This window comes from Rhea pennata, chromosome 22, assembly GCF_028389875.1.
Source record: "Rhea pennata isolate bPtePen1 chromosome 22, bPtePen1.pri, whole genome shotgun sequence".
In the NCBI taxonomy this organism is placed as follows: Eukaryota; Metazoa; Chordata; class Aves; order Rheiformes; family Rheidae; genus Rhea; species Rhea pennata.
In genome coordinates, this window is record NC_084684.1 from 8,089,275 (window position 1) to 8,117,096 (window position 27,822).

At 48.2% G+C, this 27,822-nt stretch overlaps 1 protein-coding gene across 7 annotated transcripts in view; it reads left to right on the plus strand.

The window, feature by feature from the left end:
- PRDM16 (PR/SET domain 16) overlaps positions 1 to 27,822 on the plus strand; it is a 332,665-nt gene that overhangs the window by 299,059 nt on the left and 5,784 nt on the right. For 5 of the 7 annotated variants that reach the window (XM_062593651.1, XM_062593645.1, XM_062593647.1 and 2 more), the window contains 9 exons: positions 3,098 to 3,245; positions 3,383 to 3,536; positions 6,719 to 8,120; positions 11,947 to 12,034; positions 14,851 to 15,020; positions 16,496 to 16,573; positions 22,878 to 23,047; positions 23,869 to 24,043; positions 26,750 to 26,980. In XM_062593651.1, the coding sequence (XP_062449635.1) occupies positions 3,098 to 3,245; positions 3,383 to 3,536; positions 6,719 to 8,120; positions 11,947 to 12,034; positions 14,851 to 15,020; positions 16,496 to 16,573; positions 22,878 to 23,047; positions 23,869 to 24,043; positions 26,750 to 26,980 (2,616 nt within the window). The remainder of the gene's footprint in view (positions 1 to 3,097; positions 3,246 to 3,382; positions 3,537 to 6,718; positions 8,121 to 11,946; positions 12,035 to 14,850; positions 15,021 to 16,495; positions 16,574 to 22,877; positions 23,048 to 23,868; positions 24,044 to 26,749; positions 26,981 to 27,822) is intronic. The other 2 variants (XM_062593646.1, XM_062593648.1) reach the window with 1 other exon arrangement.

Sequence of the window (27,822 nt, forward strand, 5' to 3'; positions counted from 1 at the left end):
AATTCCCCCCTTTTCAGGGCTGTGACAGAGACAATTGGTAGGATTAGTAAGTTTGCAGCTCCCAGGTGGCCTAGTTCTGGGGGGAAAACAGCCGCGTTGCATTTTGTCAAAATTTGCATCAAGTTTGGGGGGGTTTATGTAATTCTTGGCCATTTGAGATCAATAGGTAATAAACAGACGCTGTTATACTAGAGACTAACATAGTCGTGACTTCCTATTTGATCTTACGGAAGGAATTTTAAAAATTCTGCTAAAAATATTACAATAACATTTTTAAATGAAAATATTCATCAAAATGTTTCGTGTTCACCAAGCATTTTTATAATGGAATCATGAAAAATCTAAAAAGGGAAATAGGATACTGTCTGTCTCGTGTTTTTCTTTTCAATAATTATTCAGTTATTGTGAGGCAATTCCAAATGTGAATTAAACCTTTTCTTAAAGAAAAATTTATTTGTCCCATGAAATGTTAATTGGTCATCTTTCAAGTGGAGAGTGATAGCGCTCCAGTGCAGCTTTTAAGTGGAGATTTCTGAGTCATTTGCGCTGTGAGACTCAAATGCTTAAATGTCAGGAGCCAGCTTTAAAAGATGAGAGCTTTTTTTCCTTTTTTTTTTTAAAAAAAAGCATTTTAGGATTCTGTTTATTTGCATCCTGCATCTTTAACATTTGGGCTGTATTTTCAAGGTTTTTCCACAACAGGAGGACTAGATTTTTTATCTTTTTACCAGAAGCTGAAGTTCACACACTGTCGTTTGATCCCATGCGTTAACTTCTTAAACAACAGACAAACATGACGCAAAGCAAGATTTGTTATAAAATTGTGAGAACGAGCAATACGGTCGTGTAGTACACAAATAGAGCAAAACTTTGAGCTTTATGCCAATATAAGGCTTGCTCATTCCTATTCAAAATTCAATAAGCAGATGTTGGCCAATGTAGTCATTTTGAATTTAATTGTGTTATTGCTCTCAGATCTTTTATTTAGGTGAATGAGTAAAGCATTTTTTAAAAAAAAAAAAAAAAAAAAAAAAGCCCATAGCGGAGAGTGAAACGTGAAAGACATTCCACCGCTTTATCTGCACTGAAAGCGAGCCTGGCTTTTGGCTGTGTGGTGGGCATTGAAAGATTCAGGAATGGGCGGCGTGTCCCAGCGATGCCTGCGCGAGCTTTCTGGATGTACAGTTCGCTGTCTTTATTCCTCACCTTTTGTTTCCATGTTACTTGCTTTTCACTTGAGATAAAATCATAGGATGGTAGGGTTGGAAGGGACCTCTGGAGATCATCTAGTCCAGCCCTGAGCGTAGCCCATACGGGGACTGATCCCGTGACCTTGGCATTAGCAGCACCACACACTACCCAGCTGAGCTAAACCTTTTCATTAGCTACTAGAAGACTGCAGTTTCTTAAATTTTTCTACCTGAGAGAACCTCGTTCAAATGTTTTAAAAATTTGCAATTTTAGTAGAAATTCCAGTTCTTTTTCTCTCTCTAGCTATGGCAGAAAGAGTCTCCTCTTCAGCTTCCAGCATTCTGTGCCCTTCCCGTGAATTTCAGAACTACTCTCGTGACATTTCTGTTCGTTTATATTCTGCCCCTCGTAACATTTGTGTGGTTGCTGGCCCCCCTTGAGGGCTTAGGATGGCACTATTTCCACTTTGCAGGGGTTAAGAGTAGCTTAAAGATTTTGAATCCCTTTTGCCCTTTAGTGATAATTATTGTATTTAGGCCAATGATCATATTTATATTTTCGGTGATTATTATTAAATATAGTGACTCATCAGTGTGGGCAAGAAGGTCAGAGTCTGCTGGTGAAGCTAACTGTAGGCGTTCAGATGATGTGCCTGGGTGAATGTGCTGGTTTCCCTCGATTTCTTGGGAAAAGCGTGGTGAGAAAGAGCCGGTTCAGCCGGAGGCTTGACCGTGCCTCCTGGCGTGTCCCCGCCGCGGGCGCTCCTGGCAGGGAGCAGCGGGCCCTCGCCCTGGCCTCAGCCGCTCGGCTGCACTTTGCTCCGTTGACTGCAATTTTTGTTTTTTAAGCAAATTATACAAAGTAATTTTTTTGACATAAGAAAGAGTCAGCGGTAGCACTGTCAGCGTCCTGCTCCTTGGCGAATTTAGGGTACTTAAAGAGAGGATTTCCAAAGTACCCCTCCTCTCTCAATCTCTGGCATTTTGTGCGCTGAGCAACCCACTCAAACATGCAAATAAATCCAGTCAGCATACCTAGATGGTCCTACAATTTTTCAGAAGTTAATACAGATCAAATCAAGAGTGCCTCTGGGGAACTGAGACCGAGCATTTAGCAGCTGACTAAATAAATAAATGTTTGGCTAATCCCAGTAGGTCCTTGCCTCTAAACAGTTTATTAGTTTGTCCATTTTTGCTCTAAATAAACTCATAAATCACAGTTAACAGGAGCGTGTTTTCGCGCATATATGCATGAAAGGAATATATTTATTTATATATGTTAAAAAGCCGTCTGTAGCGCCCGTTAAGCTGCAGCGCAGGCGGCGGAGGTCTGTCTGCCGACGGCCTTTCTCTCTCGGGGCTGGACTGTTCGAGGAGCGTCGTTCCCAGGCTCCGCTCCGTACGGCCGCTCTCCCGCAGCGGCCGCGGCCCGGGAGCGGAGCAGCCTGCCCGGCGCCCGCGGAGCCCGCAGCCCCGCTCCGCCGCTCCGCCGCTGGGCTTTGCCGCCGGCCGGCAGGAGCTGGGGTTGCCGGGTCGAGGCCCGAAGGATGCCCGGCGTTTGGATGCCCGGTGTTGGTCCCAGCGTGCCCCTTCGTCCCTTGAGGGACCTGCAGCGCTGGTCTGCTTTCACCTCCTGTTCTGCCTGCGCCTTGTAGAAGGTTGTGGAGTCTCCTTCTCTGGAGATACGCAAGGCCCGCCTGGACGCAACCCCGTCTTCCGTGCTCTAGGTGACCCTGCTGAGCGCGGAGGCTGGGCTGGGTGATCTCCAGAGGTCCCTTCCAACCCCAGTGGTTCTGTCGTTCTAAGGCGTCGGGGTTTCTAGCGGGGGGAAGCGCGAAGCGCCCCGCCGGGCGCCGCGTCCTTGGGCTGCCTGTGCCGCGGGCGCTCAGCGCGTCTTTCCGTCCTAGCTTGGAGCAGCACATGGTGATCCACACGGAGGAAAGGGAGTACAAGTGCGACCAGTGTCCCAAGGCGTTCAACTGGAAGTCCAACCTGATCCGTCACCAGATGTCTCATGACAGCGGGAAACGGTTTGAATGCGAAAACTGTGTGAAGGTACCGTGGCGGTGGCGGGGAGCGCGGGGCCGGGGCGGGCGGCGGGGCCGGGGCAGGGCTGGCGGTCGAGCTTGCCCCAACCCCTCTCCTCTCCCGGCTGCCGTGGCTGCCCTCCCTCAAGGCGTTTTCTCTTCCAGGTGTTCACCGACCCCAGCAACCTCCAGCGGCACATCCGCTCCCAGCACGTCGGCGCGCGAGCCCACGCCTGCCCGGACTGCGGCAAAACCTTTGCCACCTCGTCTGGCCTCAAACAGCACAAGCACATTCACAGTACTGTCAAACCTTTCATATGTAAGTTGTCACGGCCATCACCGGGTTCTGGCTTTTGCTATAATTGCACGTATCCTGCGGGGCCCCCGGTACTGGCTGTCCCTCTGTGAGCAGCCGCCGTAATTTTATAGGTCAGAGCACAAGATGAAATTCCGCAGGTTTTTTTTTTTTTGCATGCTCCCTGTTTTTTCAGTAAACATTCATGGCAGTTTTTGACTTCCTTGACAAGTTAAAAGCTGAGTCTCTCAGCAGTCCTAGCGATGCCATTTTCCCGTATCTTTTCTTTCTCTCTTTTTTTTCCCGTAATAATTTTTGAATGTTCATGTTGGTGACATAAATAAATAGCTGACACAGCCTGATCGAAATGTTTTTCAGGGGTGCCGCAAGTCATGGAGCCATAGAGAATTTTGAATAGTCAGAAAGACTGGAAGGAAGGTGTTTCTAAAAAAAGAGGTTTTTTCCCTCTTTATTTACTACTCGGTTTCATCTGGATAATACTTGGAAGCCAAATAAATAGCAGGTTAACTGTGTCCTTAGCGCTCTCCTCAGTGGCGTATTTCCAGATGAGCGTTTCCCCTTGCGAGCCCTTCTTCTCGTTTCTTCTTGTTTTCCGGCTTGTGTGGTTTTTTAATTGAGACAGCACCTATGGGGTTTTGATAACTGTGCGGAAAAGTGGATTGTGCCACCGCAAAGCTAGAGGAACTTCAGGGACTCCTCCCGACACTCTTCGGAAGCGTAGTTAAAGCACAGCACAGGATCTGTGTTTGATTCCAGGCTTTGCTGTTATGTCAGGGAAGCCACTGAACCCCTTCTGTCCGTGGTGTAATGGGAACAGCCTGTCGGAGTATCCTCGGAGACTCTTTTCATTAACGTGCGCTGAGATAATCAGATGGGTGTCAGCGGAGGAAGAAAAAATACTCTTATTGCTCACTTTGATGCAACCTTTCATTTGATGACGGGCACGCTAAAGAGATCATTTGAATCTCGTAGTACTGCTGCAGTGAAATGAGTGATTTCTTCTCATAATCTCCTCGCTCTCACCTCATAAGAATTAGGGAGTTGTCAGTCTAAATCAGCGTGTAAAACAGCTTGAGACTGATTCTGCCTAGTCCGTACGTATCGAGTGGACGCACATGTGTTAATATGGAATCTATTAGCAGTTTTAGGGAAGCCGTCAGGCAGGCTGATGCTCTGGAAGTTTTTCTTCCCTATTCAGTGAAAAAAGTTTTTTTTTCCTTTTTTTTTAATATTATACCTGGTTTCAAAAAAAAAACCCCAAAGCTGTATCTTTCTATCTGCAGAACAGAACATCCCCGGCACACGGTAAGGGAGACATAGTTAAAATTAGGACGGGGTAATTTTGCTCTGGTAAGAAAAATGTACAAACACCATCTAGATAAATCTGCCCAAACATGACATTTCTTCGGAAATTATTAGTAAGTTGAGAGGGAGCCATATCCGTATACATGGAAGTATTCATACTTACGTAGGCCTACCTACAAGTTCACTTGGACACACACCGTCACTGCCGCACCCCCGAAGATGCTCTCTTTGCGTAGACGAGTGCAAAAAGTACTCACCCACTGCAAAATTTTGCCATGTTCGTCTGAACTGGCGTGTCAAGTTTGTTAATTTTTTCCTAAACTACGCTTTGAATTTAGTAGAAAGGGCTTCTCCCTCAGGTTTCCAGAGCTGCCTGGAAAGTAGGCTCTTGCCTGTCTTTTGATACCTAAGTACTGGTGTAAATCCTAAAGATTTAGGGAAAAAAAAAAGATGAAGGAAGTTGGGCTTGCATGTACCTATCAGTAAAAGCTGGGAGGGAGGGAGGGCAGGAGGAAGGAAGGACGGAGGGAAGGAAGGAGCAGTTCGTCACTGAGTCACAGGGCTGGCTGTTGGAGCCTTTGGGTTCGGCTCCTTGCCTGGGCACGGCGTGGCTGTCCAACTCGGAACAATCCACTTTCCCTCTCTTTGTCTCGGTTTCCACGTTTACAAAATGGTGATAACAGCAATTCGCCTGTGAAAGAAGTGTAAGTGTTAATTTGTTGAGAAGTAGAGTTTATTCCTATGTTGAAAGAGGCATCAGATAATAAAAAGTTACAGCGTTTTGACTTACGGAAAGGTTTGGGTGGGATTTTTTTCTTACTTTGCTCTGCTCCTTCCATGCCTGTGAAGTCTGTAGGTGAAAAAAGTCGTAACAAGTAACATTTTGAAAGCTTGGTATTTAGAGGTCATTAAAGAAAATGCTGATGGGGCATTAACTAAACATCACTAGGGCGTCTTACTAATTTAACGAATACAAAATCTCACCCCACTTGCAGCTGAGCTGAGCCCTGGCTGGTGAAGTATTTATAGAATATCCCTATGGAGTGGTTACTTGCTATTAATGGCATTAAAGAAAGGGTAGATTTGATGAAATGAGGCAAAGTTCTTCTCCCTTCAGCCTTCAGTACTTCCAGCCATGCCAAGAGTACAGGGAGAGCAGACTAGCTAATATAAATAGATATTATCATTAAAATGCAAGATTATTTAAAAATTCGACAAAATAGTTTGAGCTGGAATAGCACATTATGTCAAACTGTAGAGAGCAGCATGTTGAGAGATTCTCCAGGAGCACGGTTTATTTGAAAGGGAAACGTGTTGTTATTTCTAGGACGGTAGCCTCTGTGAATGCCACCTATGCCAGCCTGGCAATGGCCGGGATCCAAATGAATCGTTACTTGCTGTCAGCTGCTCTTGGGGGTTTCCAGCCTGCTCCCCCGCGCATCTCTTCCAGCATCTCGTCCAGGATTCCCAGGCCTGCTGCTCCCCTTTTCTGAACGTGGCCGGGCTCGGAGCCCGGGCATGCCGAGTCCTGTACAAACATCTGAAGAGCGAGATAGCCTTTCCCAAGCGCTGGCAAACCGCAGACCGCGTGGGCTCCCGAGCCTCGCTTTGCACAGGGGCCTGAAGCGCGGAGGTGCGGAATGATTTGCCTGAAGTCGCGCAGGGAGTCCTCAGCAGAGGAGGTTTGAAGCCAGTCCAGCGAATAACTGTAGCTTCTTTTTCTCCTCTCTTTTTTTGCGTCTTTTAGGAAGAGAGAGATTTAGAGGGCAGGGTGAAGGGAGTGGGGAGGAGAAAAGCACCGGTGAAGCTCTTAATTGCTCCCGTACAATTTCCTGTTAATTTCATATTGCTTTTGTTGTTGGTTTCTGTTGATGCTTTAGGTGAGGTCTGTCACAAATCCTACACGCAGTTCTCCAACCTCTGCCGTCACAAGCGGATGCACGCGGACTGTCGCACTCAGATCAAGTGCAAGGACTGTGGCCAGATGTTCAGCACTACCTCTTCTCTCAACAAGCACCGGCGCTTCTGCGAGGGCAAGAACCATTACAACCCAGGGGGGATTTTTGCCCCTGGCCTACCCTTGACGCCCACCTCCATGATGGACAAATCCAAGCCCTCTGCCAACCTCAACCACGCCAGCCTGGGATTTAATGATTATTTTCCGTCCCGTCCACACCCTGGGGGTCTTCCATTCACCCCCGCCCCTCCAGCGTTTCCTGCCCTCGCTCCAGGATTCCCAGGGATTTTCCCGCCCTCCCTGTACCCCAGGCCTCCGTTGTTACCGCCCACGCAACTGCTCAAAAGTCCCCTCAACCACACTCAAGACGCAAAGCTTCCGAGCCCCCTTGGGAACCCGGCACTTCCTCTGATTTCTGCAGTGAGCAACAGCAACCAGGCCACTTCAGGAGAGGAGAAATGTGAAAGCGGCCTGGAAAACTCCTATCTGGAGAAGCTAAAAGCCAGGAACAGTGACATGTCGGATGGCAGTGACTTTGAGGACGTCAATACAACCACAGGCACAGATCTGGATACCACTACTGGCACCGGCTCTGACCTGGACAGCGATGCAGACAGCGACAGGGACAAAACGAAAGAGAAAAGCAAACAGATGGAGAGCAAGCCGGATTTTGTCAGCAGTTCTGTCTCTGCAAGTTCCACTAACAACCCCAGCGAGATCCCCCTCTTCTATTCTCAGCACTCCTTCTTTCCTCCCCCAGAAGAGCACTTGCTACCTACCACAGGAGCAGCCAATGACTCTATTAAAGCTATTGCCTCCATTGCAGAGAAGTATTTTGGGCCTGGCTTTATGGGGATGCAAGAGAAGAAGATGGGTTCGCTCCCCTATCATTCCATGTTCCCGTTTCAGTTCCTCCCCAATTTTCCCCATTCCCTCTATCCGTTTACGGAGCGGACCCTCAACCACAACTTGCTGGTCAAGGCCGAACCAAAGTCACCCAGGGACCTCCACAAAGTAGGCAGCACCAGCTCAGAGTCGCCCTTCGATCTCACCACAAAGCCAAAAGAGATTAAGCCAATCTTGCCACCACCGAAGGTCCTGCCAGCCCCAGCCTCAGGGGAAGAACAGCCACTGGATCTAAGCATCGGCAACCGCATCCGAGCCAGTCAGAACGGAGGAAGAGAGCCACGGAAAAACCACATCTATGGGGAAAGGAAACTAATGGCAAGTGAAGTCCTACCCAAGATTTCTCAGTCTCAGCTGCCTCAGCAACCACCCCTGCATTATGCTAAGCCATCACCCTTTTTCATGGACCCCATTTACAGGTATTAACATACCCTGCCTTAATCATTTCCTCTGACTAGCTGATTTGGTAGCTGGCGTGCAAAACTTGAGGCGGATTGGGATATGGGTTGTTTAGAAAGGGCAGTGAAAATCTGATGCAGGCGGCTGTACTTGTCCCTCCTTTGCTGCAGCATGCTGAACTCTCTGAATTGAAAGGGCTGAATAATTGGAAGGAGTAAGTGTAATCAATATATAGAAAGAACGTATCCTTATTTTGATAAAGAAGAAGCTTGACCTATTTAAGGACTCTCCCACGAGCCAACGCTAAGATGGCACTTCTGCTGGGGAAATTCCCGAGGGTTTGATTCGATAAGAATGCAGGGTTCACATGCCGCAGGACCCTTGCTCTCGTGGCTTGGGAATGAGTAGGAGCCCTGGGAGCCCAGAAATGCAGCTCTCCCACTGACTCGTGTGATGGCCTTTTGTGAGCCGCTTCACCTTTTCCATTCCCCCTCCTTCCCTTTCTTTCCGACCTCTTTCCTTAGATTTATGCAGTTTTTAAGAAGTGCCGTTCTGGAAGTGCTCTTCTGCTATTGAAAGATTTTTTAAGTTGAGAGTAACAAGTGCTGTGTAAACATGTGGTAGCATCTCATCCAGATCTTTCCCATGTGCATTTCTTGCAAAGTTAGCTTTCTTAGAAGATATCAAGGGTTTTCTAGTTTCGCTTTGAATGGGTGTGTTTTGAGGAAGGCCTGATTCGTGTGTGTCACGTCTAGAATGAGCTGAACGTAGAAGGCACGCATAAAGTAGACCAGGTGAGGTTAACCAAGCTACCGCTTAACCTTCCAGAAAGAATGAATTCAGAAGAAAACCTAGGGAAAGTTTGAGTCTTCTGTTATTTAAGAAGAGCTTTTTATAAATGCTGTTTCTAAAGGAAAATCATTTTAAGATGAGGGCACCCCTGAGGTCGCGTGTTACCCGGCCTGGCACTGCCTTTGTGCTCTTCCTGCTCCCGAGGAGGTGGACTTGTCACGTAGCCAGCACTGCTTGCTCGTTTTCCGCAAAGTCCAGGGAGAAGTGATGTCCCAAACCAGTGTGGTTTAGACATTGACAGGGCAATTAATTCTCTCTTAGGATACAAGAACTGCTTAATAACCGTCCGCTTCAGTATGCAGGTTTGGCCCAGAGGGAGCCCAGAGGGCTCCCAGCTTCTGCACTGATTGAGCAGTCAGTTCCTGGAAGTTAATGGTTTGTTTTTGCATTACTTAAGTTCAACCTGAGTAGCGTGCTGCAGGGTTATATAGACCAGGTCAACTGCGTCGAGCTGTAATCCAGGCCGTCGGAAAGGTACTGGCTGTGCTGCAGAAGCTGGTGTTTTCTTAACACTGGAAAGACTCGTCGCTCACGCAGAGCGATGCTGTCGGCACTGGGACGGTTCGGCTGAGCGTTCAAAGGTTTGCACGCAGCAGCGAGTGGAGTGGCCTTTGCTGCTGGGCGGCAAAGCAGGCCAGCAGAATGGCACCTGTGTCACTGCCTTGCTACTGCTGCGTGGTTGATAACTGTGGGAAAAAATGATGTCAATGTCTAACTGGGCCAAAGAACTGTCAGCTGAGATGAGGATTAGTGAGCCTTCATTGCTTGCTATTAAGAAAGCGTCTCTCACTTTGCCAGCACTCTCAGGCTTGATATGGTGTTGCTTGCTTACATGCTTGCCATCTGGGATGGAAATGGCTACCTCACAACCCGGGGCATATAATACATTCTGTCTGCGACCCATCGTGATCATCGTCTCCTGGAAAAATACGTAATGATGTAAATAGGCCAGTATTTGTTTTTGTAAAAACTGCTTCTGCAAAAAAATAAAAATAAATGGGACAGAAAGGCAAAAGCTTGGAGTCAGCTTAGGATTCTACCACCTCTGGGCATTCTCGGCAGGACTGTTAAAATAACATGGGTTGAAAAAGCAGTTGCCGATTAAAATAGCAGCCTCGGGAAATCATAAAGGTCTGGGAGACAGACGGAAGTGAAGGATGAGGGCATCGCTTGCTGCATTCCATAGGACGCATATAGTTTTAGTAATATGTTAAAATAGAAAGTCAGTGGTGGAGTCGCTCGCAAATCGGACTTCTGATGTAATGAGCTAAACAGCAGAGCTTCCAAGTCCCAGCTTAAAAAATATGGAACTATTTTGTTTCTAAACTTCTCTTTATCAGACTCTCTTACATCGTTTGGCTCCTTCATTTTTCTCCCAAAGGCCACTTAAATCCTTGACATTTTCTCCTGGTGATACAATTTAATGCAGCCAGACAGCCTGAAATCAGTGCAGTTTTTAGCTCAGCCTTGTTAAGGTGACATTCTCAGGCACTGGGCTGAAAAGATCGGCTTAATCCTTTAGGCGCTGTGGAATTCAGCTCTGACGAGGAAATTTGTACTTTACTGGGTTCTCATTGCTCGCCCCTGGGAGACGATGGAGCTCTGCGAAGCGCGAGCCCTTCTCCGACGGCTTTACCTTCCGCTGCCGGCGGGGCGGTCTCCCGAGCAGCCTGCTGCGAGGTCCGGCAGCCCTTCCCCGTGCACCGCAGCTGATCCGGGCGCGTCCCGGAGCATAAGGCCTCCTGGCTTGGGGTGTTATTAGGTGTAGTTTGCTATTTTACCTCGCATCGGGGAGAAACGTAGTTTTACAGGTTGTTGCTTTTTGAAAAAACATGCCCCTAAAAACACGTACCTTCCAAAGCACAATAATTACGACTACATTTCACATCCCGTTCTTTTCTTCTCCTCTGGCTAAGAAAAATTAAATGCAGATTAAGTACAGTTCGCTAAATAGCACTCGGCATGACTCTTCTTTTAAACTCTTTTCGTAATTTGATCCACACACCAATCAGCTGAAATGCAGCAAAATAATTTGCTCTCATTTGCTCTGCACTAATGTAGTTAAAATTACCCTTACTGTTGGATTTCTACCGGTTTAGCTGAGATAGACTCTATTCCAGTAATTCAGAGAGGCAGCCGCATTTACTGGGGTTGTTTTGATAACACCTTTTCCCAAAGAAGACATTTCAATTTCTCATTCTCAGTGATTCCAAGCCTGAGTTTTCCCGCAAATACAAAATTTTGTGAAAGCAAGCCAATATTTTCAAAAATAGGAGCCCGAATTTTGGATCATTTGTCCACAGTAAGGTGCTTAAGCGTGGGATATTTGAACAGTGCTAAGTGACATTAGAAGAGCTCGTGTGCCTAAACCGCTTTGGAAACCTCCCACCAGCTCCTAACTTCTGAAACTATTGTCCACGTAGACTTGCCAAGCAGAGTCAATGCAAATTATATCTCAGCCGCCAGGGAGGAAATAAATATGAAACACCTAATGATTTCAGCACACATGGGGGCTGCAAAGTCTGGCCCAGTGTTAACCGGTAAGATGACAGACTCTCGAAGACAGAGGTTTCCCTTGCGGTGCCTGCTACGAACTCTAGAGCTGCTCCTGCTTTTCTGCAGCAAAAATGCGGCGTTTGCTCTAAGTGTAGGGTTTGCGTACCAGCAGTTCCCAACAGCAGTGACTTCTAGACCACTGTAGCAGAGGCATCAGGTCTCGTGCAGGAAAAGCAAAAGGTGCTCTTTGTTGTTCAGTCCGGGGGCTAATGAAATACTGCCCAGGAGAGGGGCTCCGTTCGCGCGCCGTTTCCAGTGCCTCCTGCGGGTAGTGCGTGGGCCGCCCGTGTGGAGCCCAGGCGGGGGAGAGGGGCGTTTGCGGCGTCGGGGGAAAGCCCTGTACGCGTTGCCCGAGCTCCTCCGCAGATGAGCTGCCTGTGAGCCGCCTTGGCTGCGTGTAGCCCTGTAAGGTATGTAACCCTCTGTGTTGTTGTCCAGCAGGGTGGAGAAGCGGAAGGTGACAGATCCTGTGGGTGCCCTAAAGGAGAAGTACCTGCGACCCTCCCCGCTGCTTTTTCACCCCCAGGTAAAAAAGGAGTAAAGCTGTAATGCAATGTTTGGTTGAATGTCAAGAAATTTGAGGCGGAGAGGGCGCAAACGGGTCGCCTGCGTCGGACTTTTGCTGGTCCGACTGAATCCTCCAGTATTTTCCGCCAGTTGCTTTTAACTACTTCTGATTTCCCCCCTGGTTTGAGGCTAACGGTAGCTCTGCCTTACGCTTTCTCTCGTGTTGGCAGAAAAGCCGGGGCCGGGGCTGGGCGGCTCGTGCGACCTGTCCAAGCCCGCTTCCAGAGGGCTCGCACAGTTTCCTGGCCGCGAGCCGCTGGTGCGGTCGTTCCCTGCAGCGCGGAGCGGGGCACGGCTCTGCAGCACCCCGGCGGCAGCAGCGCCGTGGGCCCGCTCGCCTTGCCCTCTGCGTCGCGTGGGAGTGCGGGCAGGGGCGATCCAGGCTCCCGCTCCGCCAGCTCCCGAAGGTGCCGGGTCGCTTGCCTCGGGGCTCGTGCGTCCCCCCTCCACGCCGCTGCTCTGATCTCTGCCCTCCGACGACCCAGGGGTTTTCGCTCCCTCTCCGTCTCCGTCAGGTCTGAGCCGCCGCGGAGCAGTGGGAAACGCTGCTGGGCAGCTTTCCCAGCTGAAATTAGCCCGGGAATGTCGGGCCACGGTGCGGCCGTAGCTGCGAGCGCGGCCGAGACGGGCGCAGCGGAGCCGCGGCGCCGCCGGCCCGGCTCTCGGCAGCCGCTGCTCCGGGCGCGCAGGCGGCCGGCCGGGCTCCCGGTCGCCCCTGCGCTCTCCTTGGCCTTGCGAGCGTTGTTCCCTGCCGCTAACGTTTCCCACCTTAGATAAATGACCTGCAGGTTTGTGAAAGCTGGGCCCTGGCGGCTTTCACGGCTAAACTTAGATCCTTCATTGTTCTGCGTCGGCCCGAGAGCTTCGTTAACAGCTTCCCCCGATTTTCCCTTCGTGCTGGCCGGACGAGGGCGACGGGCTGGCCAGCAACATCCTGTGTTTGTGCGCGGGGGAGTAGCGGGGGCTCTGCCTGCGAGGGGCCTGGGAGCCGGGAGGAGCGCGCGGCGCGAAGCCGGGCCGCGGAGGGGCTGGCGGCTCCCGCGGTCGCCCGCGGTCTGCGGTCGCTCGAGCCCCTTTCCCGCGGGGCGGGTTGCTGCGTAAGGATCGCTTCGTCTAGCCGGTGAAATTCGTGCCCCTCCGAGCGGCTGAGGGGTCGCCCCGCTGCCGTGCTGTGGGGTCGGCCCGGTGTCCCAGGCGCCCGAGCCGGGCGGCGGCGGCCGCTGCTGCGCGAGCCGCGCTTGCCGGGCCGCCGTCCCGAGTGCTCGGGGTGTTTTCCCAGGCAGCGGCGAGGATCCCCGAGGGCCCGGGCGGGATCGAGCCTGGGGGGCTGTAAAGGCTGAGCGTGCGGCAGGCAGCCCCGCGCTGCGCAGGGGTTGGTGCAACTTTTATTTCTGAGCCGGTTGTTGGCAGCGGTTTCTCGGCTGCGGTGTGAGCTATCCTTACGTTGCCTCTTTCTGCTGAAACTCTGGACAACATAAGTAAATGCTGTAACTTTTTGATTGCTTAATGGAAAACCTTTTCTCACCGGTGAAGTTTCTTTTCTTCTCCCCTTCTTTTTTATTATAACCAGGCAGTTGTTCCCTAAATAGCAAAGTGCCTTTCACCGCTGGAGAGGCTGTGGCCGGTGTTCAGGATTTGAAAATAAGCCTCGGGCTATGAAGGCAGCGACGGTCCCCGCCTGCGTGCCCGGAGGGCAGGGCTCGGCGAAGGCTGGCGCCACGCGCCGCGGCGCCCCGGCAGCGCTTTGCCCTCCGGGGTGGTTGCGCGGCTGGAGCTGGGCAGAGCTTGTGCCGCGAATGGTCGAGGAACCGTTGCAGTGGCTGGCGCTGAGCGCTACTTACTGTATGTCACGGGCTGGGAGCCTCCACCCAAGGCGCTGTGGATCTGTTGACGGGAAATGGGTTTTACTGCTCCGCCTTTTCACAGCTTGTGAATGGTTGTCAGCCTTCCACCATGTATTCCGCGGTGATTAAGGCAACTTTTTTTCTAGTCGTACGTTTTAAACAATATCTTGGCTCTTCCCCCCCACCTCCGCCCCGAGCCCTGTTTAATGAAGTGTAAACGTGCAAAAGGTCTGCCCTTCCTGCACGACAGGGCATCCCGTTCTGATCTATGGCTTCCTACTGCCTTCCGCTCGCTCGCGGTCTCCCCGGCTCCCGGCCTGCCGCTCCAGCCCGCTCCCGCTGCTCCCTGCTTTCCGGGTGAGGTCATCCGCGGCCGGGAGGCAGCGTCAGCGCTTGCTGCTGTGCTTTATCCCCCGTTGCTGCTCGAAAGTGCCCTCGAGCGTGCGTGAAATTGAGTGTGGAAGACGTTGGTGCCATCCTCCGAGCTGCGGCGCTCTCCCGGATTGCGTTTCCTGGTTTGCTCCAGTGAAAGTAAACGAGTAAAAGCGTTTGCTCTGCAAGTCGGTTGCTTTGCTGGCTGGCATTTAATCTCGGTACTTCAGTGAGAGCGTGGCCGTGGCTGCGTCACGGTGGTGGGTTTTATTCGGTGGCAGGTCCCTGGGCCGGGCTGAACAGTTTCACCTCCGTAGCTTGTGGTCCCCCAGCCCGTGACTCCCCCGACTGCAGCTCCAAATATTTTGGCCGGAATTGCCGGGAGCCCCGGCGCACCCCTCCGGCTTTCGCCCTGGGCTGCTCTGCCTGTCTGCCCGCGGTTTCCCCCCGGGGCGCGCTAAGTGTGAGGGCTGCCGCGTGGAAGATCAAACCTCCTTGCGCCGCAAGGCTGTTGGAGTCTGAGCGGCACGGCATATGAGGTCTTCCCTTGTCCCTGCAGATGTCCGCCATAGAAACGATGACGGAGAAGCTGGAGAGCTTTGCAGCCATGAAGGCAGACACTGGCACGTCCCTGCAGCCCCTGCCACATCACCCCTTCAACTTCCGATCCCCGCCGCCTACGCTCTCCGATCCCATCCTGCGCAAGGGCAAGGAGCGCTACACCTGCAGGTAAGGGCCGGCTCGGCCTCGGGAGCCTGGCAGGCGGCGCTGGCGGAGCAGCACCCGGGGCAGCTGCGCCAGACGCAGGCGTGCCGTAGAGCGACTTCACATCGCGGCAGCAGGGGCGGGGAGAGAAACAAGAAGCGGGAGAACTAGAGCGGAGCATTCTGATGACTAATTCGCTCGGAAATAGCTTGTTTTGTCTGGGGGAAAAACGGCATCTTTTGTTTTCTTTGTATTTTTTAATAACCTTGAGAGCAGATCTGGAGATTCTCAAGCAAACTGAATTTTTCAAGCCACGTCTCGTGTTTGGTAGCAAAGGCCTCGGTTTCCAGTGCAAGCGCATTGCAGCCTCAACCGTGCAAGATAATGTACTTTAAAAAATGGCTTACAGTAAACCAGTGTTTCAAACACAGCTGTCCCCACAGAGGTACTTGTGTATCCACTGCAGCTGTAAAACCTCCTATCAGGCCATATCGCCCAGAGAATTCAAAACTGTGTCTGCTTATCACGTTTTACCTGCAAATTCAAGTTTATTGTGGAGCAGAGTTCCTTCTCTTACTTTGCTTCCTGTTGATACATTTCCTTACTCTAAGCAGATGGTCAGACTCCTGGCAGTACATCCTGAGCAATGCGGTGCTGCAGCATTTGTCTAGAAGAAAATGCTGCAAATTGTAGGAGGGATGATCAAGTCGTTCCTGTGTGATAAGCAACTAACTAGAAATTTCAAAGTCTAGAAACGTCTCCTGAGTAGGCAGTGGTTAAACACTGTTCATCCTGATGCAGGAATGAGGTGACGTCAAACCAGGTTACTAACTGACAGCTCCAACGCGAACAGAAGGGGTTTTCACACGAAGCACGCAGATCAGCAAAGGAACCCGTTGCTGCAGGATGTTATAGATGTCAAAAGCTTTTGAGCACTGAAAAAGCACTTAGAGGAACGGATGGAAGAAACTCAGCCAACGGATATTGAATGCAAAGATTCTTCTTTAGGTTCAGGGGGATCTTAAACTTCATTTTACTGAAAACTGGGAGATATAGGGGGGTGCACCACTTCATTCTTGCTGTGTTCCTCTCTACTTCTTAGGCCTCCGAGATAAGCTACTAAGTCAGTCAGACTTTTGGTCTGCACCAGATGTTCTTGTAATGGGCATTTGGTTTTTTTCTCTTGTCCAACCTCTCCCGATGCTGCAGCATAACGGACTGTCACCGTGTGTCCCTGATGCAGACGGATTGCCCCAGTGCCTCAGCACTGTGGATCCCAGGACTGCGGGGTGCATGTAGCTCTGTTAGTTCTTACCTCCACGTCCGCCTCCCCCAGTACCTCTGTGCCGAGAGCTGTTACTGCACAAAGTGTTTTTCTAATTTTGGGAATGGTATCAAAATGAGTGAGATGGATAGCAGTCGGCGATGCAGTGTTTGCAAATGATCTCATGTGACAGGACTTTCATGCGCTGATGGTTACTTTGGCTTTCACTATCTAGGTACTGTGGTAAGATCTTCCCGCGCTCAGCCAATCTGACACGGCACCTGCGGACACACACTGGAGAACAGCCCTACAGGTGATGTTGTCCCCCAAGCAATGCCCCTTCCCCAACACGCTCGTCATTCACCGCGATGCTGTTTTTTGTGCTCTCTGTAAAGCTGTGCCAACAGAGTGCTGCGATCCTGTAGCATTACATGTAATGATTCATAGGACTGTATATTATGTGTACCAGCCAAAAATAATCAGACTTGGCAGCTTCAAGATAGACACTTAACTTATATTTAGATGTATGCTGGCAAATGAGTGGTCTGATTTTCAGTGTTGTTTAACACTCACATTAACCATTCATCTCAAGGACAGCTGAAGGTGCTGAATGTCTCTGAAAATGGGGCCGTTTTGAAGGACTTGCCAGTAAATTAACTGCTGGGTCTAGTTGGATTCTTTTTTTTTTTTTTTCCTAATGTATGTCAGAAGGGCCTCAGTAACGGATCAAAGAAGCCCTGTCGTGTATCGGTTTTACAATCGAAAGTAGGGAATGCCCCCCCCAAGTGGCAGAGTTTAAAAAGGGTGCTCAGAGGGTGGGTATTCCCACGGTCTCACTGCAGGTGTTCAGCTAACGGGTCTCAGTTCGAGGCCTCTGCTGCCGTTTTCTGTTAATTGCAGGAAGAGCTCTGATTTTTAGGTTTCGGTTTGTGCTTGTATATGTAGAGAAGGGCACATTAGCAGAGCTGCTCATCTCCTGCTCTGGACAAAACCCCGTGTGCAGCCGCCACGCTGAATGCTGCACACAGAACTGATGGATTCCCATAAAGGGACTCCTGTTTAAGCGAGTGTTTTAAATTTCCATAAAGCTCATGAGAAAATATAGGTAGGTATATATGTATATATGAAGAAGCATTTTTCATTGAAGACTAAGTGGGTGTTTTGGGGTCCAATATTTTTCCTTTTTCGTTTGCAGTCAGTTTCAAAAACTGTAGCAAAAATGCTTTGACTGATTTCTTTTTAGAAGACGTACATACAGAAGCAAACCTGAACGAATGATGAACTGAGACCTCACTAAAAATCAGGCACTGTGTTTTCCATAATATAGATAAGTATTTTGCACATTGTCAAACAATAGTAACAATTCAAGCAATTGCATTTTTGGTAGCTAGTATTGTGGTATTTCCATACACAGTCATAAGCTCACAACAAAGCTAGCATGTAATCGTTATTATATAAAGAGAAACACAGGCAAATTTATGAGCAGCAAAAGGCCATCTGGTCAAATCTATGGAATTTTTTTTGCTTAGTTTAACTTAAGAAGCTACTTTCTCCCACATTTAAATCTCTGGTATATAAAGTCAAGTTTTTTTTTTCCATACAGAGTCAAACTCTGACTGTAGACATTAGGTAAACTTTAAAAAAAACCCTCTCCAAAACAGACATATATTTTGGAACCGTTCCCCGTTCTTCTAATTTTTCACTTGCATTATTTGATAGGACTTGAATGAATACCGTGTATTCACTATACACCCTTGTCTGACTAAAATGCATGCTGCCGATTATTCAGAGGTTGTTAGTCCAGTTTTCTTCCAAAAAAGGAGACTTGCAACTTAACAAAGGTTAGAAAAATAAAGATTTATTTGATCTGGTCTTCTCCCAGAAAATGGCCTGTGTGTTTTTTTTTGTAATAGAGGTTTGACTTCTGGACAATGTTGCATTATAATAGCACTCCTGAGAGTTAGTGCTACGTTTACAGAAGAGTTTAATTATCATTGATTTTCTTTTGCTTCTTGAGAACAGAGATTTCCAACTTTATCAGCGTAATTGTTTTGAAAGCTTGTTTTGTAAGTGCTGGCTTTATCCAGGTATAAGCAGGTTGCTGATTTTTCAGTGTTTTATTGTTGGTTTTCTTGCAATTTTTCTTTTGAATGTTTAAATGCTTTTTCTATTGACACTGCTAGTGTGAAACTTCATCCAAATATGAACTAAAAATGTTCCTAAACCTAGTACAAACTGATCCAATGCCCACACATAGATAAAGAAACACGCGGATCAGAAAATCAGGTGCTTTCTATTTGATTCCAAACTGCCATTGATAAATGGTGTGGTTCTTACCAAGTCATTTAAACTTCCTGCATTTCCATTTAATTACGTATAGAGTAGGGAGAAATAGCACATGAGCATTGTGGAGGCTAATAAGTGCTTTTTGAAAAGGAAAAGTGCTGTGTATTTTGGTGACTGAGACGTAGCTGGTAGTGCACTGAACTTCCTTAGAGGCAAACTGGTCTGAAATGACCCAAAGGCATCGTGTTGTGTAGTGGAATTAGACAGAATTCTTTTCTTTTCACTGTTCTTTTCCACGCCGGAGCTAAAATCCCAACAGTATGTATTTCAAGACCCTGTAGTAAAAAGGGCTATCAGACTTAACTAATTATTTCCATTTCTTTCAGAGAAATGCAAAATAAGTTGGACTTGTTTTTGAAATAATGTCAGATATCTTTGGCAGCTCAGGCAGTAAGAAAACCTAGGATCTGTCCTCCCGATATTGTGGAACAAAGTCCCAAAGAGGCAGTTTTTAATGAAGCTCTTTATACTTGAAGCCTGTGAACGTACGGGTGTATTGTAGTTGTGAGTTTGATTTTTACTTTTGCTTTTCGTTATCTGTATCTTCATAAAACCTGGACTGAGAACAAGTGAAGGCCATTTGATTCAAGCAGACTTTATTTTCTTCTTTCAAATGTCCGTTCCCTCCAGGATGCCATCTAATTGATTCTTGAATTACACCCGGTCCTGAAGCATTGCCTGTAAGGCTGTGAGTCCTTCTGAAAAGATGTGCTTCCTGACGTCTGTTTCGAATTTGTTTTTCTTTAATTTCCTTTTAGCCCCCCATGTCCTGTTATCTGCATTAAGCTGAAACTTAGCTGACATTTACCATGTCCTGCAAGATTGCACACAGTTCAGGAAAAACATCTTCTTACTTGTTTTCTTTTTAAAAATGTAAGCTAAATTCATGCCTCCTGTAGCTGCACTTGAGATTAAGGAATTGCTCAGAGGGAGAGTAGCTGTCCGTGTATTTTATGATTTGTTACTGTAGTTCTGTCTTTACAGCTCCCGTTGTCTGATCCTCAAGAAGCGTAAAGTTTTGCAAGAGCAGTCATGCTACTGGAACTTAAACAAGGATGTGGGACGTTACTATTACATTTGAAGAGTTACCAAACTGTCTTAGTCTTATGGTGATGGGCCCAGTTACTCATTCTTATGTTGTTGGGTCTTTTTCTTTCTATTTTTCCCTCCCAGTAGTTTGTTAGATGGGGTATCTGCGTCCCCTCAAGGTCTTAGGGTTGCTTGCTGCATCTTTGACTTCTTCTCAAGGTTCCCTGGCTTTGGCTTATTGTGAGCTATCATTCACTCCTGCTTTTTATTTTTTTAGCCTGTTGGTGTGTTACTTTAAACCGATAAGCAACAAATTTTGCTAGCATTTTGTCAGTGTGTTTACAAAGCAAATAGAGCTTCTTTGTATTTTACTTTCCTGCTGCCTCTGTGTTCACCTCTTCCCTGATTTTAAAGTTGGTTCCTCTGTCTAGGTCATGTACTTAGATTAAAACCAGCAGAGATCCAAGTACTGACCCCTCTGGGACCACAAATAATGCAGTACGTCTCCCTCGTCCCTTTACTTTCAGACATTAGATATTGCTCCTTTCGAATGCCCCTCTGTTTTCTATTTTTTCAACAAGCTCTTTATCCTTTCTCCGTATCTTAACCTGGATCCACATAGCTCATAGTTAGAGCAAGGACCTGTCAAGAGAAACTTTTCAAAGACTTCCTGAACATCTAAATAAATGGACGCACAGGAGGCCAGATCGTTCCTGCCTTGCTCACGTGCGCACTCCCTTTGAAGTCGCTGCAACGGCCCGCGTGAGTAATGTGTGCGCGAGCTGGCGTGGGTGCCTGCGGCGGCGGCAGCGCGCCCGAGCCCCGAGAGCCCCCGGCGTGCCGGGCACCGGGCCAACACAGCTAAGACACAGGGGCACGCAGAAGTACCGCGCGCAGCTGAAATGGTGCGAGACGGGAAGAGCGTGGTGGAGAACTGGCCGAGCTGCGTGAATGGCACGACTCGCCAGCTCTGGGAGATGATTGTTCACCGGGGTGGAAAGGTGTCTCAGAAAGTGCAGTAGTTAGGGTATGGGAGAAGACGGTCAGAGGTGCGGTCGCAGCTGGCACGCTTTTGTGAGCCTGACGGCACAGGTGAGTCTCGGAGAGGGATTTGGTGGCAACTACGGGAGAGACCGTAGTGAGCTGATGTAGAAATCTCTCTTGCATAAAAGGTGGCGACAGGCAGGGCGTGAAAACGTTGAGCATCAGCAGAGGGAGGGAGCTGATGATGTAGTATCAGTAGAACTAAGGTGGGCAAAACTGCTGGCGTAAGTCCTATAGGATAACAACCGTTTGGGGGTATCGGGCTGCTCTGGCCATTGGAGTTTGCTGTCGTGCTGAAGAGTAGAAGCTGCGCAAGCCAGGCAACTCGTGAAATCACATCTTCTGGTTGCTAGCAGGTAGGAGGAGAGCAAGAGCTGCAAATCTGTGCGTGCTTAACTCCCAGTATGTAAACTGTGCTTGTTCTTGCTGAGCTTGTCTTGCTTTCTTTAGATACGTGATTCATTTTCTGGAAAAAATAAAAAGAAAGCAATCTGAAGTCTGAAGAAACCGGTTAACAAGAGATTTTGCTTGCTTTCTAGGGTAATCATAATAAAGTTACGTTGTATGAAACATCTTGATTCGTTCGTTATATGAAACATCTTAATTCTGTTTTGTGATTTAACAGTAGGAAATTTGGAAGTGGATGTGGAATCCATAAACATTGAGAGAGAGAGAGTTTCATAAATGTATCTCTGCTCTTTCCAAAAATAATATCAATCTTTTTTTAGCAATGGAATCAAAATCACAGCTGTAGCACATCTGGAAATTGTGTGTGTGTTTCACAAAGTAGGTTTTTTACACTTGCACCTCCTTCCCCGGTTGAATCCTCTGCGTTTGCAGAAGACGGTGCTACGGCCTTACTGCCAAGCCCCGTCCGGTTTCAGTCTTGCGGGACTCGCTCACGAGATGCCGCTCTGTGTGCGCTCTTCAGATGCGGGACGAACGGTGTTCCCGACACGTGTGCAGGTCGACCCACCATGCTCATAGCTGATCGGAGGTGGCTCGGTTCGGTGGGACGAGTTGTGCACGTACTCGGGGCAGCGCAGAGCAGTTCTGCCGCAGTAAGCGCTTCTGCTCTGAGATGGCGCCGGCGGAAGGCCGGGCTTTGCTCTGTCCGCTCAGCGTGCAGGAACTGCAGAGGTGCGCGGGCGGGAGGATTCGGCGTCTTCTCCTGGCTTTTGGCAGCAGAGCCACGAGCGAAGTAGCTTTGTCGAGATACAGATGACGTATTTAAAGAGAGATCTAATGAGGGGTTGATTCGTGCTGAGTCAAAGAGGAATTCGGTGTGCTGTAGCCGCGGTCCCGAGACGCTCGCCGGTGGCTCGAAGCTGCCCTCTTCAGTACGTTCGGCGCGTTCTTGCTCTGCCCGGGAAGCCGAGGAGAGGCCCGAGTTCCCAAAGCACCTCGGTTTAGCGGAGCCTTGTTTCGAATCCAGAGGGCGATGGGGTTTAAACAAGCTTGCAGCGCATCTGCCGTGGGTGCTGTGGAGACCTGCTTCGAACGGGGAGCGTTTCTTCCCGCAGCAGTTCCCTCAGACATTCTGCCTTGGCTTCTTGCGTTCCACATTTTCTCATCATAAACCAGATATTCAGCACGCAGGAGCAAATCTTTACCCTCTTTGGAAACACGGTGCATTTCCTGGGAGCTATATGTACTGTAATAATGACCATAATTACCTTTAAGACATGCTCTACTGCCCACATCTTGCATACTGCAAGGAATCTCACAAATAAATCTAGAATTTTGTGTATCTCCAGATAACTGTGTCATGTAGGGATACACTGGCTGATTTATATTTTTAATGTCTCTTCTTTCTTCTCCCGCTGCCTTCCTTCCACGTCCTGTCCAGCTCTGTTTCACCTGCTTCCCCTGCAAAATGAGAAGGGTGGATGAAATAAATTCTCCTTTCGTATTTTTGCATTTCGATGTAGGAAAGTAATTATTTTATTTTAAATTCTTACTTGTTTGGACGGCTCACTTCTTAATTAATCCTTATCCTTCCTTCGTGCTCCTTGAATAACAACAATATCAGATTTGTCTGGAATGATTAATGCCTCATGCTTTCCAGGTCCTCAGTTGAGTAAAGATTTATAGACCAATGTTTTCTGTTTTTCTGGTAGTCAGATTTTTCTTTTTTTTTTCTTTTTCTTTTTTTTCCCCTCACATTGTGCTTATTGGCGTTTGCTTCTATTTTTCAGGTGTAAATACTGTGACAGGTCATTCAGCATTTCTTCCAACCTCCAGCGGCATGTTCGAAACATCCATAACAAGGAGAAGCCATTTAAATGTCACCTGTGTAACCGATGCTTCGGGCAGCAGACCAACTTGGACCGACACCTTAAGAAACACGAACACGAGAACGTTCCAGGTAGCGAACGGCGTTGCCGTGCGGTTCTGCTGGCGCAGGTGCCTTCGTGGTTTACTCTCTCTGCTCACCCTGGGAAGCCTTCATGGAAGGCGCTGTTTCTTGACACTGGATATCATTAGGTAGCAGAAAAACGACATGCCAGCTCCTCCTGCAGCAAAAGACGCATTCACCCCCGGTGCGCGGTTATACCACACACCCGCCCGCGTGCGCTCCTGCCCAATACTCAGTTCTGCCAAGCTCTGCTCCGTTAGTGTTTCGTGTGCCCTTTTCCAGTCCATAAAACAGTAATCGTGGTATTAACTTCTTAGAGACTTTATCCAGGGAGCAAAACCTCACTCTGTCAGATCTTCAGGTACAGTGTTGATGCATCCATTATCAACATGAAGCTCTACCAAGGGTTTTCAGGCTGAACTGCACTTATAGATACGTGTGAGGTTCAAGAAATCAAATAGGTTTTGCCCTGGAAACCAGATGAAGAAACTCCTATGCTGAAGCCAACTAAGTGATCTTTCAGCCTAGAGAAAAAGCTCCTGGAAAAGTTGCAGGCATATAGCTATACAGTAGGTAGTGATTCTTAAGTTGTATGTATCATCCATTAATGCTAAACACCATCTACGTTTCCCTCTGTAGATCAAGTCTGAAAACATGAGCTTCCTTTGGCGGCTTTAGTCCATGACATTTCTCTTAAATGTTGACTTCTTAATGTTTAGTAAGGGGATTATTGCGTAATATTCCTCCTCTGTTTTCTTCTCTTCGTAATAGCTTTGAAAATATCTGATTGTTTCTCCTGTTTGTTCTCTTTTCTTGTTTCCCTCTCTCAGTGAGCCAGCACTCTGGAGTCGTTACAAACCACCTTGGGACCAGTGCCTCTTCCCCAAACTCGGAATCAGACAACCATGCACTTTTAGACGAGAAAGAGGATTCGTATTTCTCTGAAATAAGAAATTTTATTGCAAATAGTGAGATGAATCAAGCATCAACTTTAGCAGATAAAAGGTAGACGAGTAAATAAAGTGATCTGATAACATGTACTGTTAACATGGTTAAAAGACCAGTCAGCCTCTGTCCTGTGGTACTTGATTTAAAACACTCAAAAGAAAGAAACATAGCAGTTTGGAAAATGCCTTCAGCTTGAAGCTGTAGGCCTAGTGCTGAGGCTTCTCGGCGGTGGCTTAAGTTTGGAGGGAGCGCGCCAGAGAGCTGACACATGGCCGCAGCGTCTGCCTGACCGACGCTGCGGTGCAGCCAGCAGCTGCCTGGGAGGAAGGTCCGTAACTGTTTCAGTTTCCAGTCTGGCATATTGAGGCAAGCGGGCACAGATCTCAGTTCGCCTTCAGGTACCTGTTTTGCAAGGAACCCCGTCATATGCATAGCCAGTTGGGTAGGACATCTAGAAACAAAACCTGCCCATCGGCTGTTCCCGTGGCAATCACGCTCACTGGAAACCTGAGGATCCTGATAGAAATTCTTCTGCATTCTTTCCTGTTTGCCACGTGAGTTCACGTAAGTCATACGGCCTCCCGAAGCGAAGAACAGTGGCAGAAACTTCTTTAGCCTCACGGTGTGAACATCCAGTATGGGTCAGAGGAGTGGTGTTTGCTGGAGCTTCCCATTTCTCCTCCATCCATGTACTAGGTGGCTAGACAGCTGCCTCAGCTGTAGATACCTGTGTGGTGCACACCTTCCATGTAAAGACATTAATCGCACAACTCTTAATAGCTAACAAACGTAAATAAGGAGTCACTGAAGTTGGCAGGCACGGCTGTAACCGGTGGGAACAGCTGATGATGCAGAGTTGAAGAGGAGAGAGCTAGTAGTGGTAATAAAAGGCAGGCAGGAAGGCAGGTGACTGCTGCAGAGTTAGCTCCCGTATGATAGTTTGGAGAAAACTTAACTTCTTCGCTACACAGAAGTGTCATTTTGGAACCATTACCTCCCACCTTTAAACCACTCAACCTACTCTATGAAACCTACTCTGGCCATTTGCTTTGTAAATGATTTTGAGCCTGAGGGTGTTTCACTGTTGAAACTCGGCTTGGAGGGAAGCAGCTGACTGGCCCCAGCTCTCCCCTGTTGCGATGCAGCTCCACGAGCTGCAGTGAAATTGCACCTGCTCGCGTGCAGGCTGCAATCCTTGTCCATCCAGTCCCTCTCTGGAATAGGCTCCCTCTGGCTCACTAGGCTGTTGAATTCCTTCATGTGTCTGGGAAAACTTCCCAAGGAGCCTCTCAGCCTGTCCACTGTGCGCAGGCCCAGGAAATTTCAGTTGCATTTATAAATGAGAAAGCTGGGCAGATGTTGGATGAGTCTGTAGTGCGCATGCTGAAAATCCTGCTCTGCCAGCCGCAGCCGGTGCCGTCGCAGCGATCTCCTTCTGGAATTGCATGTGAAGAATGCAGGACTTTGCTTTACCCCGAGTGCTTGTAAAAATGCTAAATTTAGGCAGAGTCTCCATTTCCTTTCCAGTTTCATAGTCTTCATATCATTTGCTGGATACAAAAGCAGAATTATCTCATACACTGATTCCTCACCAGAGTTTTTCTTTAGACTGCTTGCTTGGAGCAAAACAAGCTGCAAGGATGGTGAGAACTAAGGATTTGCCAGAATTTCCTGGGGGAAATTAGGAATCTCTTGACATTGCGTGATGTAGAGAAAAAAGACAGGCAAGGGCTGGAACTCTCAGCAGCCTGGGGAAATTAATCCAGAGGAAGAGCCAACCGTGGACCTCCACCTTAAAAAAATCCGTCACAATTCTCTAAAACAAACATGCTGCTGAAGTACTTAGAGTAAGTGACAAGATCCAGGGCTTGGGAAACATCTGAGTTTCCCCTTCATTTTTAAAACCTTATTTTGACGGAGTGATATTTTATCTGCCCACGAACCCAGTGGGATATTCTGGGTTGTACGAATGTCATTTTATTCTAGGGCCGGTTGTAATTACATTCCTGCTGCTCTCTTGTTTTCACAAATAGCTATTTAATGCCAAAACTACGGCTTAAGTCTAAAACGCAAGTATGAGAAATCTACAGAATGATGCCGTCCACCTAAGGAAAAGGAAGAGGGCTGGGACACGCGGACGTGTAAAATGGTGCTGATGCTAAGCTCGGCTTATGCCACCTGGTGGCATCGTGCAGTCTTCAAAGCCCATTCCGCTGGCGATCACGCTCGCGTTCTCTTCCCCTAATTTGAAGCCGCTAGCCTCTTAGGGACCCTTAGGTGCAGGCTGGTGCGGCTGGGAGAAGTGGTGCCACAGAGAATTTAGGCTGGCTGTTAGATTACGCAGCGAGGAAGCTGCTGCTTTGTGCTTGCTTGCAGGGACATTGTTGGAACGCAGTTGGGTGGGGGGAAAGAAAAGCCCTGTGTCCCACGGACGTTACGTTTTAAGAGATGAAAATGTGTTACTTAAATCCAGACTAGGCAAAACTCTAGTTTAAAAGGCTTTTGGGCTGGAATATACTTGACTAGCACGTTGGCCCTTAGACACGGCAAAGGCTCACTTTTAACTGGCTAAAAAACATCCGTTTCCCTCCTCCGTGCTGTTTAAACCAAATGTGTATGCACATATGTATGTGTCTTTGTGCATGTATACGTGCACATGTGTAAAGTGAACTAAGCCTTGCATTACAGTAGAAATGCATGACTTCACTCATTTGGCATCTTCCCCCCTCCTTTTTTTTCTTCCCCTTTGGCCCAATATTTCAGGCCAGAAATCCAGGATATTGATGGCAATTCCCAGTGTCATGGATTAGCGAATGAGAAAACAGAAGATGTGGATGATGAAGATGAAGAACTGGAAGAGGAAGATGATGACAGCCTGACAGGGAAGTCACAGGATGAAACAGTATCGCCCACCACAGAGCCCCGAGGAGCATTTGAGGATGAAGAGGATGAAGAGCCCACATCTCTCACCATGAGCTTTGACCACACCCGAAGGTGAGGTGGGCTGTTGCCTTTGCAAAGTCAGAGAGGGGTCAGACTTGTGACCGTGTCGGTGGTAGATTGTGAGTGCTACTGTTTTATTTTCCAACCCATTAATCATACCTCCCGTTTGATTTAAGCATTCACTTGAGAGATTCCATTTTCACCATGGCCGGGGACCCAAAAAGGCTCGGACTGCACGACAATCTGTGATAACATGTATATCCAAGACTTGAAAAGTTTGTGTCAGGAGAACGGCTAGAGCAAATTAGAAAACAGCTTTTTCAGAGTACCACCATTCAGTGGATCGTGTGTTTGTCTCCAAAAGAGAGGTCAGGGCAAAGGGAGGGTGTATGTATGCGAGCTGTTTGGTACTGCTCTACCCATTTTAGCTGTAGGAAAATGTTGTTGTCTTCAAGTGGATTCTTAGAGCTCTGGGAAAAAAAAGACAAGTTTTGCATGAAGTCATGCCATGCCTAGAGCCATTTCAAATTAAAATTTGTTGCTCATAGTATAGGCTTAGCCTATACTTTTTGCCTCAGTTGCCAACTAGTATTCATAACAAGTGTGTCACGATGCCTTTCATCTCAGTGCATCACTACTTTCACTGCAACTCAAGGAGAATATGGTACAGCAGCTTGCTTTAGACACCGGTCAGGTGTCAGACATTTCAAGGAGTGGACAGCATTTGGACATCTCCCCGTAGAAGACCAAAGTGAATTATAACCACACTGAACCGCAAGCAAATATAGCACTAATGCTTGTATGTGCATAATCACGCCCTCACTTTTTCTTTGCTCCTGCATTTTGTGTCATTTTCTTGTTTGTCTGTGTATCGTTTCACGCATGTGGCTTGT